At 33.1% G+C, this 24,006-nt stretch overlaps 1 protein-coding gene across 1 annotated transcript in view; it reads right to left on the bottom strand.

Annotated features, from left to right (window-relative positions):
• Nucleotides 1–24,006, bottom strand: part of LOC114336264 (pickpocket protein 28) — a 316,523-nt gene that overhangs the window by 128,166 nt on the left and 164,351 nt on the right. The window contains exon 2 of the mRNA XM_050657303.1: nucleotides 5,607–5,849. Within this exon, the coding sequence (XP_050513260.1) occupies nucleotides 5,607–5,849 (243 nt within the window). The remainder of the gene's footprint in view (nucleotides 1–5,606; nucleotides 5,850–24,006) is intronic.

Here is a 24,006-nt window from a genome sequence, read left to right as displayed (position 1 = left end):
GAACAATAATTTTCATGGAACTCAGTTCACAAACGTAACAATAAACAAGGCTACATTTAGGACTGTACACTAACCACTCGCGAAGAATTTTTCCCCATTAGCGTTCATTTTATAAAAAATTGCACTTTGCAAATGTCTGGTTTTTTTTATTCAGTTCTGTAACACATTCACTAATTTTATCAATATATTGATTCGGCCGATTATATAAAATATTGTTGAAATTCCAGATTTAAATGTTTTGGCCAATCTCCAATATCGCTTGGAAAAGAGTTATTGACATTGTCGTTTTCTATAGATGACGGAGATGTTCTTGTGACAGGTGAAGTCGCTTGGAAATCAACAGTGGAGTCATAATTGATCATTTCCTGTTCGTAAAATGAAAGAATTTTAAAAATTAATTTTGTTATTGCCATCAAAAAATTTTTTAGTGATCTTTCCGGACCCCATTAAAATGTGGGCCCGAGGCAGGTGCCTCACGGACCTAGTGGTAAAATAGGCCCTGCCCCTACCATTATATCCAATTATATGTTATAATACGTTATGTTCGATATTATTCACTTTTTTCTTATGGAAAGTAATAGTAATTACTCATGAACCGTTTTTTGATTTATTATAAAATACTCTTTAAGAAAGGCAATAGGAAATCTGTATACATATTCTGGTGGGAAAGCTGTATATGTTCTAGTTATAAAGTCCAGGGACGGATGACCAATAAATGGCTGGAGTTTATGTAGAGTTGTTTTACTCTATTGCCATAAGTTTTGACAGGCATCATATATACTGACTTTTTGAAAATGAGTTTGAGGCAAGTTTGAGATCGTTAGCTAATTAAATTGTGATTATTCCATTATTGTGGTTGCCGGTTGGTAGCTTATTTGGCAAAATGATCCACTGTTTCATTACCAGTAATTACAGTATGAGAAAGTAGCTATATGAGAGAGACTGTTATTATTATTAGTATTATACAATAAATTTGAGGGGTCGCAAAACCCATATGCCCATTAGACTACAATGTTATAATATAGTATGCATGAAATGTTCAATTAAATGTTTACATTAAAATAGATACATATTAAGCAAACTAACTAAATAAATATAAATAACTATACAAACACATAGGTAGCAAGTGTTTGGGATTTAAATAACCTACAATTTCATATTTAAACATTTTTTCGTATCTCTGATGCTAATCTTTCTATTCTGAAGAAATTGGCATTTTTTACCAAACTTCAAAAATTTTTCATTCGCTTTTAACTCCAGTTTTTTTAAAACTAATCATTCTAAGTCAGTCAAACTTCTGAAATCGATTATTAATACATAAATAAATAAGTATGAATAAGGCCAATGACTAAAAACACCGCTAACTTACATTATTAAGCTTCCCACTGGATTTCTCCTATTTTTTTTTTCAAAAAAATATATTGATTTTTTGACCGTAACCTTTTTATTTTTTATCCTAGAAAGTTTGGTAAAAAGAATTTTGTAGGTCTCTACAAGATCTATAAGGCTATTAATATTTAGTCCTTTTAAAATTCTAAGTCGCAAAAAGAGGTGACTGTAAAAGGGTTGGTAAAGGTGGTTTTTGCATGTTATTACAAGTTTTAATTGTCAATAGTTCACTCAGTTTTTGCCATAGAAAAAATTTTTGCTAACCCCGTTCTTTGGAAATTAAATAAGCTACAATTTTTGATGATCACTTTTTCGCTGAAAAAAATAGGGACTGACATTCTTTTCATAATAAGTCCTTAATTTTTGAGCTAGACTTTTTTTATTTCTGTAGATAGATATTTTTAAATACTTTAAATTAGTTTGAACAAGTTTTCCCGTCTTTTGAATTTGAAACTACAATATTTAGCATTTGACGAAGAAGATCTAACATATAATAAAGTATAGCTCGATTACTATTGGTCTTAAAGAAAATAAAAAAACTGTTTTGTTTATTTTTTCAAAAGGTAAATTTTTTTTAAGCAAAGTTGTTTTGATAAAACGAAAACTTTTTGAGTTATTAGCAGAAAACTGATTAAAAACATTGATTTTTTCGATATAAAACTAACACTTTCGATAGCGAATAAATCGAAAACTATTAATTTTATAAAAAAAATATATACAACATTTTTTGCTTAGAATGAATGTTTTTACCAACTTTTGCGGTCAAAATAAGTAAAATAAAAAACTTCCACCCCCGAGATGGGGTGGCAACCACCTCCATGATAAAAGCGCCTCTCGGCCTCATATAGATTTTGATCCTTGCACTATCTACTACTTATCCTCAAATTTTCAAGCAAATCGATCTATTCTGTAAAAATTGCGAGGTTTTGTCCTATATTGGACTTTTATTTGGACTATTAACCGATTTTCATTTAGCGTATCTCATTCGATGTATCTTTTTTGTCTGAAAAAGTTACCTGTGGACGTTAAATATCTAAATAAAGGAGGTTTTAAGTTATAAGCAAAAAACTAAGTTTGACGTTTTTTTTGTTAATTTCAAAATTGTTCCACTAAAAATTGATGAATTTCAAGATGGTGTACCCTATTCCACGAATATACGACTGTGTTGGATTATTTCGACAACGAATATTTTATTGTGCAAAATATGAAGAACGAAAATAAATTGCAAATTACATTGCTGTTTATTGGAATAATTATTAGAGCCATTTACTTTCGTACTTCTTATGTTACACACTGAAATATTCGTTGTCGCGATAATCCAAAACAGACGTATGTTGGTGGAATGAACCATAGTCTTTTTGTAATATCTCATACTACACATTTCAACTGTCAAACCCCGTCCTTTCAGTAATGTCGAAAAACGGCTAATTTTTTACTAGCTTGATTGACCTATACGCTCTGAGCTTCGCTGGTGTCGCTCCTAGCGGATTACTAATGCAACTTTCACCGGTAATTTTTAAATTTATTATTTAATTGTTATCGCTTAATATTTACAACGCAAAAAAGTAATTAAACTGTAATCGATTTTTTAAAGATTTTGCTAATCATTCTAAGGTTCTATTAATGAAATATTAATGTCTTACTTCGGATACTTTCACAATTATCGTGTAGATGGCGCTTAGATTAATTTATAATTACATATTACGAAATATTAAAAAAAAACTTAAATTCAGTATTTAAAACGTAAGTATATTTAAGGTAAAAATATACACCACAGCTTTGACCAACTAATATTATTTTCTATTAATGTTTTTAATTTCAATATTTTAAATTAATCACTTTGACATTTATATCAAATTTCCATTAAAAGCTTACAGACTTGTCACTACTGGCGCTCGCGAATTTTTAATTATCCCCTCTACCTACGAGCTCATAGCGTATTATTACATAATAAGTACAATTTGAATTGAAATACAGTAGGCGACAAAATACAGTGCTGAAAGGAATATTGAAAAGATGTTTATGTTTATGTATATCTTTAGTATACATGATATATAACCTTTCAAAGATTATTCACGACGACCTTCCCGATAAAACAGATGTTAAAGATGCTCTCTGGAATGAAAAAAATCTTTAGTTCTAGTCTGCAATTCTGGAATGTCCGACGATATATCGGTCTGCCTCCTTCAGCATTCTCTATATGTACGCATCAGGTTACGTTAGGTCTGGTGACTGACGATCTCCCAAAATCATCGCGCAGTATGCGTATACAAAGACTCCCTGGACGTGTGACAGATGGCCCTGTCCTGCTGAAAATATTGTTTATTTGAAGCTTGGACCGTTTTTACGACATTTTCCGTATGACCGAAAATAGTACTCCACGATAAAAAAATTTTCTTCAAAACTGAGAGCCATTCTGAAGCACCTAATATTAGAGAGTTTTTGTAACTGCCTAACGTAACGTATCTCCCTATACGTAAAGCACTAACGTATCGTAAGAATGATGAACGGTAATAGGGAGTTTTTGTAACTGGCTAACGTAACGTAAAGTCATTTTTAAATTCCGTTGACATTAAAAAAAAATAAAACTATGTACACACAATATACAATTAATATAGGTACGTATAAATGTAAAAAAGATAAATGTGAATGATGAAATTGTATGGCTTTAATTGCTTCTATTTAAATATCAAAAAATATTATTTTTCCTTAGTTTTAAATTTTTTATTTTTGTTTATACCTACTTTTTAGTTGAAAATTATTGTACCTACATCAGGATTCCGGTATAATTTAAAGAGTTTGTTCATATTTATTTGAAAATTTTACTGAAATTAGATCATTTGTTTATCTAGTTATTGTGGTGGTGGTGATATTTCTCTGTATTTCCTAAATACAAGATTTGTTTGTTTTGCTTTATTAATAGACAACTTAAAAAACAAGCAAGTTTTAAATCTATTATGAAGTTCCAATTTCCAATAACAAACAAAAAATAATTTTACTCAAATAGACGAAACCAATATAACCTGTTATACACCGATGATGAAATGTTGATTTGGTAATCGGGCAAGATCCCCTTGTGCATTCGGTAACTTTCGCGTACGTATCCGACCGTTACTTTAGAATACCACGGCTAATACGTATCGAGATACGGGAGTTTAACCATTATGCGCATGCTTAATATGTCAAAAAGATACGTTACGTATACGTATTTGGCTGCACAAAAACTCTCTATTAACACGACATTCGGTAACCACTCAGTACGTTTCGGCGCATGACATACAAATTTGAGAAATACCCATTTCAGTACTGTTTATTTTACCGCCCAGGCAACCAAACGACGTTTTTATAATGTAGATAACACGTCATAAAAATGACCAATTGACGTGTTTCTATGACGTAGTATCTACGTTGAAAATCATGAGTATTTGTCTCATCGATTTGACGTCATAATTGTGACGATTTTAAAACGTCAAAAAGGTGACGACTTTTATACGTCGGTAAAATCACGTCTATAATACTTTCAAAAAGTGACCTCTTTCAGATGTTTCAAAATAGGTAGTATAAAATTATAGGTAACATGAAACCTATTATAGGTCTACGTCCCATGTGTCGAAGATATACTACCATTTGTTTAAGATCGCTTGTGCATTAGGAGCAACCTAACATTGATTCTGCATGATTATACCAGCCCTCGCATTATAGAATTTTCACTATTTCTATAAGTATACTTACTTACTGTGTCAAAACTGAAACAACATATAAACTAATAAATAATGTATTAACAAATTCTCCAGCATACTTAATGTCTTAATTTAACGCTGTCCATTAAATCAAAAAGAATCATGAACAACTCATTTTGGAATACCTGTACCTATACAGTACCTAGTACAGTACCTAAATGAAAAGTCTTATTTTATCACACAAGACACAAACCACGTAAACAATAAATGAGTAATTTCTTATGAACATTATTTAACGAAATTGTTTGGAGTAATACAAACAAGCTCCTCACAATTTTGTGACGTCAGACTTAAACTGTCTGAAATGAAAACGTTTCTTAAGCGTATTTTAACGTCTATAATCTTACGTATTTAAAATAACCTACAAAGGACGTCTATATGACGTAATTTTCAAACACGTGTATATATTCAACCAAAAAGTTTTTGGATCTCTAAAAGTTTTTTAAAAAGTTTTTGTCTAACAATTTGTATACCTACTCTTCCTCTGTTAAGCTCTTCTCATCCCATACTTTATGAACAATTTTAGTTAAATTAAAATCAGCTGCATTGGACTTCGCCACTGGACAAATTGTGATTGCCGGAAACGGAATCATATAAATCGGGGATTCCCTCGTGGCTAAACTTACAACAAATGGATTTTCTTCGTATTTGTAATAAATTTCCATAATGTAGTATATCGAAAGAATGGTCGCTCCCAGGATGAGTATAGCCCATAATATTCTGAAACAAAAGTATGGATTATTTCAGTACTCAGAAGGAAACATAACGATTTATTATAAATTTTTAAATTTTGATCAATTAGTGCAGCCAATGAGCGTATTTGACTCCGAGTTCCATCCTAATTTACTCGATATTTTCACAGTAAGTAGGAAAAAGCTCAAGAAACAAAGTCTACCCTATGCCAAAATACGCTTTTATCTGGTGGGTTGTTTCCACCCCTTCTCCAAGGTAGAAATAACCTCAGGAGTCGTTAAAGCACCTAATTCTAAGCAAACATTTTTTTTTGAAAACTCAATACTTTTTAAATTACATATTCGTGATTATAATTATAGAAAATTTGCCATTTCCATTGAAAAATGGCACCTTTTCGGCAGCTTTTTGCGTATAACTTAAAAACTATGTATCACGAAGAATGTGCAAGAAATATTTTTGTAGCTTGTAGTTGCAATATAAAGTGAGATTAGATAGGCGAAAGGAAACTTTTTTTGTGAAGGCTTGTGAATTTTACGGGTATAATGATGACAACACTTTTTGTAGTGCTTGAAACCATATTTAAAATGAGGACCGAATTGCATTCAAACTAATTGAGATACGGTGCAAAAAGGTTGAGCACTCATATATTTTAAGAAAAAATGAGCATTAGGGCTTGTTTATATGCAGGCGGTTTGCCAACGTCGACGGCGCGGTTTACCTGAAAAACCCAACCGCCGCGGTTCAAGTTAACATAGAAACAAATGCAACCGCTCATCATCGTACATATGCAACCGCGAGTTTTACGCTTTTTACCTTAAACAGGTTAATCGCGACGTTTATGTTGGCATACCGCCCTATCTAAACAAGGCCTTAGGTATATTTAAACCCGCATCCACCAAAATTTAAATACACAATTGTTTTCTTCTACAATACATTTTATTTTAGTGTTAGTTCTAACATTAGACCAAATTATAGAGCGATTATTATATTTATATTAAAAGAGATACGAAAAAATGATTCAGTACGAAAATGTAGTATATAGGGTTTTTTCGAAAAAAAAGATGTTTTTCATTACTGTAGCACTGCCAGAGATATCACTACTTCAAGTTAGGTTGATAACGTGAGTAACACCTTTTTGCGCCGTTTAACTCTTTACCTTATAAAAATTACAGTCCTAATTATAGTCCTTGAGATTTCCTTTAAAATTGTTGTTGAATGGATAAGATATTTTTAAAATTTACAGAGTGATTGTAAAAAAAACCAAACAATTTTGTTTCAATTTTGGTATACTGACTACTCTCTCTCTCTCTCTCTCTCTCTCTCTCTCTCTCTCTCTCTCTCTCTCTCTCTCTCTCTCTTTTTTTTTTTTCTTATAACACTACAGCCCAAATTGGACCCTGGCATCCCCAGCATCCGCCTCCTAGTATATCTGTCCATGGCTGTTCTCTTCCAGTTATGTTTCCTCAATATCTTTTTAGTATCGATCCTCACTTTGTATATCCACTATCCACCTCTTCCTTGGTCTTCCTTTTGGCCGACGTCCCACCATAGTTCCACTAGGTGTTCTGTTATTATCCATTCTTATAAGGCGACCTGTCCAGCTCAATATTTGAAATTTTGGAATATTTGAAAGATTTGGAAGGTTTTTTGTGATACAACTCGTAGTTGAACTTTATTATCCACAAACAATTGACACAAGTGGGTCCCAATATCCTTCTCAATATATTTATTTCAAAAGTATTAATAAGGTTTATTGTCCCTCTCTGACTACACATTATTCAAAATTGATATCGCTCGTGCCTGCATTAAATGCTTTGGTCGAGCACATTAGGAGAGTTTATTATCATTATGTTTGCTTTATTAAACTGATATTTTGATGGCTGCGTAATATTGGACAATGATGTGGCTCCACAGTAGAAGGTTTCCATAAAATTGTAAACATGATGACGGCCAACGTCTGAATACAGACATGGCACCTAAAGATGAAGAAGATTGTCATTTCAGTTTGGATATATTTCAAATTTGGGTAGGCGATAAAGCCCTCAATTCAATTGATTGGGGATGGGGATTGAAAAATGCTAATGGATATTTGCAGCCCAGAAAAATGCACAAATCACCTGTACCGCAGGAATTACAACAAATAATTTTTTGTAACTGCAGAAAAGGATGCAGCGCGTCATGCACCTGCAGAAAGATCGGGCTTTTTTGTAAAGCTACATGTGAAGGATGTGCAATGTGCAGGTGTTCACTAAAAAAACTGTTTAAATGTCTAATTGTGTTTTAAATATTTTCCTGTCGGTAGATCTTTTGTATAAATGTTACAATTTTTTTCTGCAAAGATTATTTTTCCTCTACTTTTATATTTTCCATTGTGAGGGTAGTTTTAAGGGATGTAAAACTACAAAAGATTTTTTTAATTAACTATTTTTAACAGGAAATAAGCCACAATTTTACTAAAAAATGGTTTTCTTAACGTTTCGACGTCCAAATCGGATACCGTTTTCAGAATACAAAAAATATTAATGAATTAAACCAAAAGGTTGTTGCTTAGTAAAAAATTCTTCTAATAATTTTTGTAATCTGACTCATTTATATCGGCAATTCAGACATATATTATACATTTTAAAGACTTTAAAATAGAAGAACCTTAAAATGATATTGCCAATATTTATGAGTTACGTTCCTGGGACGACTTTACTGAAAGATAGTTCATTCGATTATATGAAATCAACCCCAACTCAAGAATATCCGTCACCAAAAAAAAAAACAATAGCATTGTGATCTGTCTTTAAAAATACACAGAGCCAGTTTGTCAATGATCCGAGAAAGGTTACAATTTCACAGGTCAAATTGATTTTTTATCGAACAAGACTATCATAAGTATTGAAGATTTGATTTTCGAAATGATATCAAATTCTGATTTTGATCGAATTATTTTTAGTTTAAACATAATTTATGAAAATTCATGTCAGAAACAAAGAAATATACATTTAAATAAATTTAATATTCTTTTAGAACAAAATAGTATAGGTACATACTTTTGATAACCTAAATAGAAATAATGACATATTAGCAAGTTGTCAATCTATCAAATAGACATTTAAATGCAACGGAAAATTTGGTATTGTCAAAAGGCTTAAACTATGCTGTTACTCGTCCATCTATTTCAAAATTAGACATAATAGGGAACTTGCATAAAATTTTAAATTCGAAAAAAATGTTATAAATCACAACAGAACATAATTTAAAACATGTATCAAAGATAAAAAAGTTTTGTTTGTCTTTCGTTTGGCCCCTAAAGACGATTAAAAATTCAAATTATACCAGCCAGCCCAAAACGCGTCGTGACGTCGTCCGGTTATATGTTTACATTCTGCTCCAACAAAGTAAACAAAATTGTGTATAATTTTAAATTAGATACAGAGGCGGCTTTACCTATTGTGCAGGGTGTGCGGTGCACACGGGCGCCGGGGTGTTGGGGGCGCCGAGCGCCAAAGAGCGGGTCCTTTACTTTGTTTCAACATAAAATATGCTTTAAAACGGTTAATGAAAAATTACATTGGCACTTAGCGCCATAACAGACGGGCGACTGTGGCCGGCCACTCTGTGGATCCACAAAAGTAGTTTACCGTGGCGTGGGTTCTTATGCGAGCGACTGTGGCCGTCGTCTGTGATGCAACGTCCAGTTCACATAAGAACCCACGGTCAATCATCGGAAACTACTTTTGTCGATCCACAGAGTGGCCAGCCACAGTCACCCATCTGTTATGGCGCTTATGCATGAAAGAATGTTGCGGGGACGTATCAATGGCATAATTGAGAGGTCGGGAGGCTTATTCCCGAATCAATTTGATTTTTGTAAAGGGAAAAGCACGGTGAGTGTATTCAACACTTTGCGCAATAGAGGGTATGAACACCGTTGGGCGGCCCTGTTGTTGTTCGATGTTAGGAATGCATTCAATACGCTGCAGTGGAACGAGGTAATGAAGGTAATGGAGGAGAGAGAATGTCCTGGATACCTGATGAACGTGGTAGCGGACTATCTGTCTGAGAAAAGAATTATGGTGGAGAAAGGATCTGTCTTGGGCCCGACGCTATGGAACTTGGCATATGACGGGATGATGAACTGTGGATATGGAGAGGGTACAACTCCCTTCGCATTCGCGGACGACCTCACTGGTAGTGGCGGGGGCCGAGCCAGATCTTAAATACCGGGTACAGAACGCAGGCGGCGTTGTGGAGAAATGGATCATACAGCACGGGCTGAAACTCGCAGCAGAGAAGACCGAAGCCATCATTCTGACAGGGAAAATAAACAGGCAAAGTGTGGAACTACAATGTGCAGGGGCGTGTCTAATACCCAAGAAACACGTAAAATACCTAGGATTGACGTTGGACCAGAACGGAAAGTGGGGGGAGCACGTGCGTGTGGTAACTCAGAAGGCTGCAAACAGTGCGGCTGCGTTGGGGAGGGTGATACCCAACATTGGGGGACCCAAATCCGAAAGGAGGAGGGCCTTGCACGATGTTGTGTAGTCGATCGTCCTCTAGGCGGCACCAGTCTGGAATGAGGCGGTAGAGATACAGCCCTACAGGGGGCTCATGACACGTGTGGACAGAACAAGTCTGCTGCGAGTGGCATGCGATACAGGACTGTGTCGCAGCCTTGTGGGCCATCACTGGATGTGTTCCGCTACATGTGTTGGTAGTGAAAAGAAAAGAACTATATGAGAGAAGAGACCTAGAGCTCACTATGGCCGAGAGAAGACAGAAAAGAGAAAAGACAATTGAAAGATGGCAAGAAGAATTGAACAAAACGGAGCATGTGGCACAGTGGACAAAGATGCTGCTCCCGAATCTAACATATTGGGTAGACTGTAGTCACAGGCGCCTGGATTATTTCCTAATGCAGGTGCTCACAGGACACAGGTGTTTTAGAGCCTACCCCTCTAGTTTAGGAAAGGCTGACACTTATAAATGCCTATACTGCAGACACCAGGACACTTTTACGCATACGACGCTAGAGTGCAACAAATGGATAGTAAAAAGGAACAGAATGGAAAGAGAGACAGGTGTAAATTTTCTGACAGTGTAATGAAGGTAAAGTGCTTCGGAAGTGATGTCGACCTTGCAGCGGCCATTCCTCTTTCGGAGCGCTGGATGACAGAGAAGGGCCAGGTTTGGCAGGTAGGCATTCGGCATAGCCTTGGAGACGAGACGATGTTTTAAAGTACCTCGGGAACTATTGCTAAGGCTACGAAAAATGAATCCTGCACTAAGGTCAGTCAGGAAGCGTTCTGGACTGAGATGTCTTTCCATGTCTGAGATAAAGATTCCAGACCCTCCTTCTTTAAAGATGAGGAAAAAAGGTATATAGGTACCTATTCGACTATTCCATTTTGACTACGCGTCTACCAAAGGGCGCCAGGGCATCGACTGCACACGGACGCTACATGGGCTAGAGCCGCCTCTGATTAGATATTATAAACGTCAGTTTTTGATCGTTTGAACTATTCATAGAAAACTTGTACTTTTACAAAATGGTTTTATTTTCCATAGTAAACCTTTTTTCCTTTCCTTCAAAAACTGTATCAAACTCCAATCTCAACAAACTGGTATATATTATTACAATGACATACGATAAATGTCATTAGAATATAAATATTTTTCTCTTATTCCGCGACGATGAGCTGGCCAAATACCCAAGTAGGTGGAGGCCAATAAATTAAAGAAGGAGAAGAAGAATATACCTAATTATAACCATAATCATAACTATATAATAAAACTATGTGACGTCACGGGTCGTTTGAACTATTTTATACCGCAGAAGACTTTAAATTTGTATTTCTAAGTTATTACGAGTTTTTGAGGCGTGAAATTTTGGAAATCTCATTTTTAAACAAAACTGAACATTATTATGTAATAAAAAAATGTGCAATCCCTATTAGCTCAGTGGAGAAAATATCCCAGTGTTTACCAACTCATGAAAAAGAACAATATAGGGTACTATGTAAACTTGAATTGGAAAAGTCTAATAAAATTGAACAGAACATCAGCAAAGAGGAAATGAAAGCTTTAAAAACTTTAAAAAATGATGACTCCACCACAGTCCTACCAGCGGATAAAGATAAAGGAAATGCAACTGTAATAATGGATAAAATACAACATGAGGACAAAATTACAGATCTAATAACAAATGGACCTTATACCAAATTAACGAAGGATCCAACGAAGACACTGGAAAACAAGATATATAGAATTTTATTCAAATTTAAAAATGATTTAACATACTATCAAAAAAAATTAATGACACCTCTTTACAGTAAGGCACCACATTTTTATGGAGTGCCGAGAATTCATAAAGCGAATATACCACTTAGACCCATTTGTAGTACCATCAATTCTCCTTAGTGAACTATCAAAATTCTTATTAAATATTATAAAACCATTTGCTAATAATAATGACACATTTATACAAAAATACACAACATTTTTTAAACAAATTATCAGATATTGAATTTAATCCAAATAATATTTTAGTAAGTTTTGACATAAACAGTTTGTTTAAAAAGTGCTATTAAATAAACTTTAAACATAATCAAAACGAAATTAGAGAATGATAATACATTGACAACTAGGACAAGACTAAATGCATCGGCTATAATAGAGTTATTGACATTATGTACTAATAACACCTATTTTCAACTAAATAATGAATTCTATAAACAAAATTTTGGTCTAACAATGGGTTCTTCTTTATCTCCATTATTAACTAATATATTTATAGAGGATTGCAAAATACCATTTCTAAACAAAATTTAAAACCCACTGTATGGTGGAGATAATGTAGATGATGTGTTTTCAATATGGCCTCATAGATCAGAATTGTTGGATACATTCCTAAATATTATAAACGATCTAGAAGAGACAATAAAATTTACAATAGAAAAGGAATATAATAACACCCTGCCTTTCCTCGATGTTTCAGTCTCAAAGAAGGATACTGGATATGAGACTAAAGTGTATAAAAAACCAAATCACACCAACAGATATCTCAATTACAAATCAAATCACAACATCAACGTTAAAAAGGGAATCATTAAATCCTTGATAAAGCCAAAATTACTTGTTCTAACGAAAATTCATTCTTAGAAGTAAAACAAATGTTAACATCTGTTTTATTAAAGAATGATTATCCTTTATCCTTTATAAATAAGGAATTGTCAAGATTAGATCGAATGGAACAGAACAACTTAGAATGGGATCCTATAGCACTCACCAGAAATAATACGAGAAAATATCAATACCATATATAAAAGGACTATCCGAGAAACTTAAAACAATAGGAAATAAATTCAACATTCCAAGAACATTCAAAACAACAAACACATTGAGATATATTCTATCTAAAACTAAACCTAATAGTGAACAAAAAAGAACAAAGAATTGTATTTATAAAATACCTTGTGAATGCGAACAATTTTGTTTAGGTGAAACATCAAGACCATTAAACATTAGAATAAGTGAACATCAGTCTTATATTAAAAATAGAGAATTTGATAGATCTCAAATATGTCAACACGCATGGGATAATGAACATAGAGTTCAGTGAAGAGATTCAAGTATAGTCCTGAAAAAAACAGATAGTAAAAAGAGAAAAATCAAATAAGCAGCTCTAATTGATAAATGAAACCAACTGTGTCTCAAATTCCTCGGTAGAATGCAGTAAGATGTGGTTACCCATACTAAAAGAGGAAGTCAATAGAAAGAAAATACGACGATTAGTAAGTCAATAACATATCGAGTTAGTACATATCTTATATTTTAGTATTATTTATACAGTGTGGCCATAAAGTAACGCATAAATTCATTATTTCGTAAACCGGCGACTTTAAGAAAAAATCCTGAGACAGGTTGATTTTTATTTTTAAATTACAATTTTTTGGCATATATAATACTAGTGACGTCATCCATCTGGGCTTGATGACGTAATCGATGATTTTTTTAAATGAGAATAGGGACCATGTGATAAGCTCATTTGAAAGGGTATTCAATTCTCTATTTACTAATAGAAACATTAACATAATTATTTATACAGGGTGTCTAAAAATTTTTTTAATTAAATTAATTGGGACAAAAGAAGCATGTAAGTAATTTATTTAATTCAAAATACGTTTTACTGTTGTCAGAAAAAAGGAAAAACATGTCATTTGACAAATAAACATTGCTTTTCGCTTAAATTCAATGTTAAAGCTACCACCCACTTGCCTTTTGGAAATTTGAACATTTCGTTTAAACTAAAATCAATGTTTATTTTTTAAATAAAACATTTTTATGTTTCCTGATAGTAGTAAAATGTATTTAGAATTAAACAAATTACATACATTCATCTTCTTGTGTCAATTAATTTAATTAAAAAAAAGTTTTTGGACACCCTGTATAAATAATTATGTTAATGTTTATATTAGTGAATAGAGAATTAAATACCCTTTTAAATGAGCTATCACATGACCCCTATATTCTCATTTAAAAAAATCATCGATTACGTGATCACGCCCGGATGGATGACGTCACTAGTATGATATAATATATACCAAAATATCGTAATTTAAAAACAAAATTCGACCTGTTTGAAAATTTTTCCTTAAGGTCATCGGCTTACAAAATAATGAATTTATACGTTATTTTATGGACGCACTGTATATCTATGTATTATTAATATTATTTATAATTTAAAATAACATATATACATATTAAGGTCAGAATTTGGTATTAGTTCTGAGAGTATATCACGAGGTTTTTTCCTGGTTTTCCCTCGTGATTTATTATGGAATTTCTAACGCGATAATTTTACTGTCACCGTTGCATGTGGTTGTATTTTTAAAGACAGATCACATGCTATGATTTTTTTGGTGACGGATATTCTTGAGTTGGGGTTGATTCCATGTAATCGAATGAACTATCTTTCAGTAAAGTCGTCCCAGGAACGTAACTCATAAATATTGGCAATATCATTTTAAAGTCTTCTACTTTAACATGTATAATATGTATAATATATATCTGAATTGCCGATATAAATGAGTCAGATTAAACAAATTATTAGAAGAATTTTTTACTAAGCAAAAACATTTTTGTTTAATTCAATAATATTTTTTGTATTTTGACAACGGCATCCGATTTGGGCGTCGAAACCTTAATAAAATCATTTTTTAGTAAAATTGTGGCTTATTTCCCATTAAAAATAGTTAATTACAAAAATGCCACAAAAAATAGCTTCAGAACAACGAGAAGATTTTTTATTGTAAATGAAAAAAAGTATCAATGTCCTAAATAAAGAGATAAAAAATGATATTATTGTATGTTCCAATGTATTTTTCATTTGTTTTTAATTTAACAAATAGGGGTTGTTTTTAAGGGTTCAAAAATGAAAAAACGAAAAATAAAATTGACACAAAAATTGATGTAAATTAGATCTTAATATCGACGGCTGACAGGCAAAAATGACCAAGCGACATTTGGCCAACTTTACAATAGAGCAGTTTAAAGTTTGAAATTTTGAAGAAAAAAAATGATAAAACATGATTTAGTGGTTTTAGTGTCATAATTCCAACGAACTCTAAATGCACTTTAGATACTTTATAAACTACCCCTTGTAGACTATGTATTTTTTTAATAGTTTATGAAATAGTGTCGGTTAGTAATATTTTCTGCTAAATCGCAACCAGGAAAAAGTTACCAACTGACTATATTTTTTCCCCTTGACTGGAAAAAAATACTGAAGGTGACTGGTTTTTATTATCGGAACTGGTAAATTGACTAAACCTGATAAATTTTTGACTGTATTTTAAGAAATACAGGGTGTAACAAAAATACAGGTCATAAATTAAATCACATATTCTGGGAACAAAAATAGTTCGAATGAACTTAACTTACCTTGGTACTAATATGCACATTAAAAAAGTTACAGCCCTTTGAAGTTACAAAATAAAAATCGATTTTTTCAAATATATTAAAAACTATTAGAGATTTTTTAACGAAAATGGACATGTGGCAATCTTATGGCAGGAATATCTTAAAGAAAAATTATAGTGAAATTTGTACACCCCATAAAATTTTTATGGGGATTTTGTTCCCTTAAACCGCCCCAAACTTTTGTGTACGTTCCAATTAAATTATTATTGTGGTACCATTAGTTAAATTCAATATTTTTTAAACTTTTTTAGCTCTTAGTATTTTTTCGATCAGGCAGTTTTTATCGAGTGGCGGCTTCTTTTTTAATATGTTTACATAAACATTTTTTAGGGGTTTTGTTCCTTTAAACCCCCCAAATGTTTGTGTACGTTCCAATTAAACTATTACTGCGATACCATTAGCTAAACACAGTGTTTTTAAAATTTTTTGCCTCTTTGTATTTTTACGATAAGGCACCTTTTATCAAGATGTGGCTTCTTTTTTAATGTGGTTCAAAATATACCTAAAAATGTAAATCATAAATAAATTTTCATATTATTACTAAGTCTCCATAATCGTACTTAACCATATACAAATATGTGGTGGATTTGACAAATATTCAAAATATCTCGATAAAAACTGGACTTTTCGAAAAAGTACTAAGAGGCAAAAAAGTTTTTAAAACATTGTGTTTAACTAATGGTACTACAATAATAATTAAATTGGAACGTACACAAAAGTTTGGTGGGGTTTAAAGAAACAAACCCCCATAAAACTTTTATGGGGTGTCTAAAATTGACTATAATTTTTTTTAAGATACTACTTCCATAAGAATGTCACATGTCCATTTTCAATAAAATATCATGAATAGTTTTCGATATATTGGAAAAAATCGATTTTTATTTTGTAACTTCAAAGGGCTGTAACTTTTTTCATGTGCACATTTGTACTAAGGTAAGTTAGGTTCAATCGAACTATTTTTGGTCCCAGAATATGTGATTAAATTTATTACCTGTATTTTTGTTACACCCTGTATAACCTATCCGAAAAATTTTCATGTTTTGTAACAGGTAAAATGGTTGAACTAGAAAACTAAAAAATATAATTTACAGTAATTATCATCTTAATAACAGGCCTTACTTTGAATCGCCTCGTCTTTATCCATACGACATGCATGATCAGTGAAATGTATAAATTTCTTATTTGAAATATGTACTGATTTCTTGGCATACTTCTACAAGTGCTACACTACTTACCAAAAGTAAATCTTTGGTAGATGCCCCTGCGCTTGCCAAAGCTACATTTACGATATTATGTATTCGTTTTCTACTATCCATTATATTAATAAAACGATTACGTTAATCCAAAAATGAGTTATAATAATAAGTAACACGCAATACTAAAAAATATAGTTTTCAACTATTCCACAATTCAGAGCAAACAGCATACTGACCGATATTCTGTTATTAACTACAAAAATCAAACTATGATTTGGAGGCGTTCTAAACGGCGGAACAGGTTACGTGCAATAATAATAAGCTTCCTAAAGCGTGCCCTTTAAAATTTCTTATTTAGAGAAATATATCTAAGCAACAAAAACATTAAAAAAACGGCAGGTAAATTATTACCAAGCGACAAATTCCACCTATTTTAGGTAGAAAGAATGAACTATTCATCTTGTTTAAGAAAGTTACATCTAGATATAATTAACTAAACAAAAAATAGTATTTATTTATTGTGCGGAAAAAGGTAATAAATAATAAAAAAAATATTTCTGGATAGGGTAAAATTTCTTAAGCATTTTAAAAACTCTAGATAGTGTTTGTAAAAAATCACTAAGCGCTCAAACATTTAAAATACAATCTAACAAAAACTTACTAACTGTAAAGGATTAAAATGGGATAGGTACCAAATGAAAATTGTTCTTAAATTTACAAAATTTTAGTCGCTTGGTCGCCGAAAATTGTTAAAAATGTCAATTATTTTAAATTACCAAGCGACAAAAAATTCATCGTAGCCACACGAGGATACAACCAATCGACGCAGAAAAAATTTCTGATCTCAGTGATATATATGTTACAGTAAAAACCCGATTTCAGTTAAAACCAGAATTCACTAGGAAAAACTAGTTTTAACTGTGGGCCTTAGAAAATTCTAGTTTTAACTAGTGAAAACTAGTACTATAAAATAGTTTTAGTTAATTCTAGTTGAGACTAAGCATATTTGAGTCAAAACTAGTTTTTACTAAACTTTCAGTAATTTCCAGATTCAACGAAAACTCGGTAAATAATTTGCTACCCCGGTTGTTGGCAAATAATTTCTCTAAAACGTAAAATACTCTGGACAAGATCGTAAACGTAAAAAACTCAAATATTTTTGACCACGTTGTTGTGTTATTGTCTTGCATCCAGGCTGCTAACATTTTCTTGATATCTTGGTTAGTTCGCTTGACTGAACCTTGACTCTGGCTGTGCCTTGGTTTTCCATCAACTAATTTACTTCTCAGGCCAGTATGACATTACCTCATTTATAACTGCATTACCGAACTGTCGGCCAAATGCATGGTGCGCCAAAAGTCAAGAATATATCCGTTAATAAAATTGATAAGCAACTTCTTCCGCCCTCTTACGTTGTAATGGTCTCAAAAAAACAAATTTTGTTAAATGGTCTTGATAAACCACAATGAACTTGTAGCCGTGATCCTCTTGGGATTGTATATCGATCATATATATCTACCTAACAGCGACTATTCATTTCTGAATGCAATGCAGGTTTCGACACAAGACCCCTCTTCACTGTACTCTTCTTCCGTTGGCAGGTTTCACATATTAATATAAAATTATTAAACATATCAATGGTTATATTTGCGTATTTTCTGGCGGTTTTAGTCTTCTACCTATCCCAACCTCCATAACCAATAGCAACGTTTAAAACCTTTATAACCAATAGCAATAGCTGTCAAAAGATGTCAATAGATGTCAAAAATGTCTTCAGCAGGTACATAATATTGATATTTCTTTAAGATTTCTAGTTTTAACTGAATTTAGCAGTCTAATGTAGTTTTGACTAGTTAAAACTAGAATTGTCTAAAGCGCGTAGTTAAAACTAGTTTTTCCTAGTAAATTCGGGTTTTAACTGAAATCGGGTTTAAACGGTAACATATACAGTGCTAGTCAAAAGTCCGTACCCCCCCTCGTATCTTTTGAACGGTTATACTTATAATAGTGAAATTTGGAGGGAGGAAATAAACGGATTTAGGCGTCTTAACTAGTTATGACAGGTGACGTAATAATGACAGATGACGTTGCAGCGCCACCATGACAGATAATTTTAAATGGGACCTTATGGCAAGTGATACCTCGTTTGAAAGGTATTGAAAATACCTATTCAGTCATACTAATTTTGTTTGAGTTTAAGCTAAGTTTGATGAATAAATGAAATAATAGAAAATTGTAGTTTCGCATTTAATTAATAAAAATTCAAACCTCCGCCTATGATTACTTGTCAAAAGGGTTGACGTTGACGTAAAAACTATTAGAGAACTGAAAAACTGAACTTTTTTGACAAAAAAAAAACATAGGCGGACATTTGAATTTTTATTAATTAAATGCGAAACTACAATTTTATATTTATTTCATTTATTCACCAAAATCAAAATCAATTTATATCCAAAAAATTAGTATGGCTGAATAGGTATTTTCAATACCTTTCAAACGAGGTATCACTTGCCATAAGGTCTCATTTAAAATTATCTGTCATGGTGGCGCTGCAACGTCATCTGTCACTATTACGTCACCTGTCATGACTAGTTAAGACGCCTATATCCGTTTATTTCCTCCCTCCAAATTTCACTATTATAAGTATAACCGTTCAAAAGATACGAGGGGGGGTACGGACTTTTGACTAGCACTGTATAAGTATATCTTAATATCGCCCAAATTGGCGTTTGGTAACTTTTACCTTTCAATCGTCGATATAATTAAAAATATTCATAAATCACAATTTTTACACATTTTATTATCAGATGAGGTGATTTATAAGGGTTATAATATTCAGCCAACCGACAATAATATCTTACAGTATAAAAATACCTTTATTTAACTGCATCAATTTCTATTAAAACCGAAAACGTACTTTGATTTACGTTATAACTTCTTCTTCTTTAAGTGCCGTCTCCTAATCGGAGGTTGGATAGCATTATCATCATCACTATTTTTACTCTATATACCGCTGCTCTGAAGAGTTATAGAACTGCATTTAAACCAGTCCCTTAAATTCTTCAACCATGATATCTCCTTCTTCCTATACTCCTTCCGCTCCTTAAATTTTCCTGTATTATCACTTTATTAAACTTTCTTAGTTTTATTGTGTTTATTATTTCTCATTATTTGCCCATATCTCGCAATACTTGCGTGTTCGTTATCTTCTTTGTCCATGCTATTCTAAGCATTCTAATACCACATTTCAAATGACTGTAGCTTATTTATGTTTTCTTGCTTTAATATGTCCCGCTTTCAAGTCCATATTGCAGTATCGAGACCACGTAGCATCTCAAAGCTTTTACTCTTAGTACTATCCTCAGGTTTTTGTTGCAGAGAATTGTTTTCATTTTTACAAACGCATTTCTTGCTATTTCTATCCTTATTTATGTTGTATCCCTATTTATGTTGTTTGATCATTTTTCTTTGAAATCCAGGTTTCTAGGTATTTGTTCTAAACAGATATTTTTTTTTGATAATGTTTTATTTACATTCTGTCCTTAACTGAGAACAATAGGTAAATTATTTGACAAAAATTAAAAATTTGACCTGTAGAGGGAGATCCAGTGATCACCCTTTTTACATATTATACTATAATTAAAACAAGTTAAAATAAGTTTAATTATCACAGATTATTCGAATCTGTTGCTAGGTCCACTACTTTGAATCTCTTCAGGCGTCGTACATCATTATGGTCATTAGTGAGGTTGGTATATTTTTTGTAATATTTTGTTATTACTGTTTTTATGGATGGTACATTGAGGTCTTGCTCTATCACATAGTTTGGCACGTACCAAGGGGCATTCAGCATTGTTCTAGGACTTTGTTCTGGAATCTCTGCAGTATTTCTATGTTTGTTTGACTGGCTGTCCCCTAAAGTTGGATACCATAGGTCCACACTAGTTTTAATATAGCTTTATATATCAGCAGTCTGTTTTCAAGTGATAGTTGAGATTTACGACCGATGATCTAGTACATTTCTCGGAATTTTATTCCTAATTGTTTTCTTTTTGTGAAAATGTGCTTTTGCCAAATTAATCTCCTATCAAAGTGGATTCCTAGGTACTTGACAGTATCGGTTTGTATGAGTTGTGTTTCCTTCAGAGTTACAGATGGACATGTTTGTTTTTTCATGGTGAATGTTACATGGGTGGATTTACTCTCATTCGTCTTTATCTTCCATTTTTTAAGCTATCTTTGGATGTTATTAAGGTCTTTTTGAAGGGTTCTGGATGCTGTGATTGGATCATGGTGAGAGGCTAGTACAGCAGTGTCATCAGCAAAAGTTGCACACGTTTTTCTGTTACTTGTTGGTAGGTTAGCAATGTAGAGCAAGTGCAATATTGGTCCCAAAACACTTCCTTGTGGTACACCGGCTTTAATCGGTGTTAGGATTGTGCATTCATTATCCTGCTTGACTAGGAAATGTCGGTTGGAAATATAGCTTTTTAGGATTTTAGTTTTTCTTTAGTTTAAAGAGCATAGCAGCATGCCATACCTTGTCGAAGGCCTGACCAATGTCCAGGAATACAGCAGAACAATATCTTTTATTTTCTAGATCGTTTCTGATGTGTTTTACCAGTCTATATACCAGTTCTGTCGTTCCGTGTTGTGTTCTGAACACAAATTGGTGATGGAAAATTAGTTTCCTTTCTTGTAATTGGGGATAATTGTTTAAGGAAAAGTTTTTCTAAGATTTTTGATAGAACAGGTAGCAGGCTTATTAGTTTGTATGAAGTCACCTAAGTTTTATTTTTCCCTGGCTTAGGTATGAGAATAATTTGAGCAACTTTCCATTATTCTGGGTAGTATCCTGCTGTACCCTAGGCTAAATATTGCATTAAATACTTGCGTTATCATTTTCAGGCATTTGCATGTTAATTGCTGCAGTACTTTCCCGTTGATCTGGTCATACCCTGGAGCTTTTTTTGGATTGATAATCATAAACAGATATGACAGATATATAGATAGATTGTTATCCGAAACACATATGACCACTTCAATCTACATAAAAAAGTTAAAGATCTAGACGGAATAGGAAATAGAAGAACCTCAAATATATTGCTCGACAAAAATGGAAATATTATAATGGACACAGAACAAAAAATACGACGATGGAAAGAGTACACCGAGGAACTATTACACGACCAGAGAGAAGCTAGTACATCCGTAGATAGCCAAACCGGAGATGTAGGCCCAGAGATAACCAAATCAGAGGTTAGTCAGCCAATAAACTCTATGAAAGCAAATAAATCTGCTGGTCAAGATGAATTACCTAGCGAGCTGATAAAGTTTGTCAACGAGAAAAACCTGGACATAGTAGTAGAACTGTTCAACGCTACCTATACTACGGGAATCATCCCTAGAGAAATGTTGACATCAGCATTTGTGTGTTTGCCAAAGAAAGACAATGCCAAAGAATGCAGTGACTACTGAACCATGAGCTTAATGTCACATACCTTGAAAATTCTGCTGAAAATTATTCACTCTAAACTGGAGCTGGATATTATTGACACTCAATATATGTTCCGCAATGGTACGGGTACCAGAGAGGCATTATTCTCCTTCAACGTGCTGACACAGAGATAGTTGGATGTTAACCGTCCTCTTTAAGTCTGTTTTATAGACTACAATAAAGCGTTTGATAAAGTAAAACATGATCGACTTATGGAAATTCTAAAAACTAAAAACCTAGATGAAAGAGATTTAAGACTAACAACACACCACTATTACAATCAGCGAGCAATAGTAAAAATTGAAAACGAAACATCTGAATAAATGGAAATAAAGAGAGGAGTCAGGCAAGGCTGCATACTATCACCTCTATTATTTAACGCTTATTCTGAAGAGGTAATGCGAGAAACTCTGGAAGATGAAACAGTTGGCATAAGAGTAAATGGAGTCTTAGTTCAGTACAGTAATAATAGCCGATAGTTTACAAGACCTGTAAAGACTCATGAGTAAAATAGTAAGGTGTAGTAGGGAGTACGGACTCTCTCTCAATATCAAAAAGATGAAGTTTGTGAAAACTAGTAAAACAACCATAATACTAACGAAATCTTTATAGAAGAAGACCAGCGGATGGAAAGAGTAATAAAGTACACTTACTTTGGAACACTTATAACAGAAAATAATGACTACACTGCAGAAATCAAAGTCAGAATGGAAAAACACGTTCTAATTTTATGAAAATAAAAAGGTCCTATGTAGCAAAGATTTAACATTAGCTCTTAAAGTATGCCTAACAAAATGTTACGTATACCTACAGTGTACTATACTATGGAGTGGAATCATAAACGTTAAATGTAGAGACAATGAGGCGACTTAAAGTCTTTGAAAAGTGGACCTATAGAAGAATTATGAGGGTATTTGACTTGTCAAATGCTTTCTCAAAATCAACGTAACAAACATGCACATCCACATTCATATCCGTACATGTGGATGGACGATATAACTAGTATTGTTCAATTTTGGCAGGGGTAGTTAGGGGTAGTTTTCACCCCTAAAAAATAATAAACAGATATTGACATAGGATAGACTTGACATAGGATCGACTGAATTAGGAGGTAAGTAGAGCCTATTTCCAAATTTTTATCAAAATTTATCCGTTAGGATAGAAATTGGAGGTAATATCCTATTTTTGGTCTCATTAGTATTTCCCTTTCGTGTTCCGAAAGATAGACAAAGGATACAATTTGGCGTAAACTAAATCATATCTTCTACAGGAAATCATTAGGTATACTTCGTAGTGTATACATCGATACCAACGCACTCCCACTAAGTTCCACATCTCCAATAGATGCAACGAGTGATGGCTTGCCGAGAGTGTATTCAAGAAGAAAGCAGAAGAATATGAAGGCAGTTCCAATCAGTGTACTGAACTGAAACGGAACCCAACCCAGTTCCCAGCGGGTTGAACTGGGAGCTAGCGGCAGTTATGCGACGGAGTGAGTCGGAACTTTGCCGGGGCGAAG

The sequence above is a fragment of the Diabrotica virgifera genome, chromosome 7 (assembly GCF_917563875.1).
Source record: "Diabrotica virgifera virgifera chromosome 7, PGI_DIABVI_V3a".
In the NCBI taxonomy this organism is placed as follows: Eukaryota; Metazoa; Arthropoda; class Insecta; order Coleoptera; family Chrysomelidae; genus Diabrotica; species Diabrotica virgifera.
Note: the sequence above shows the minus strand (reverse complement) of the source record. Positions and strands in the feature narration are given on the sequence as shown.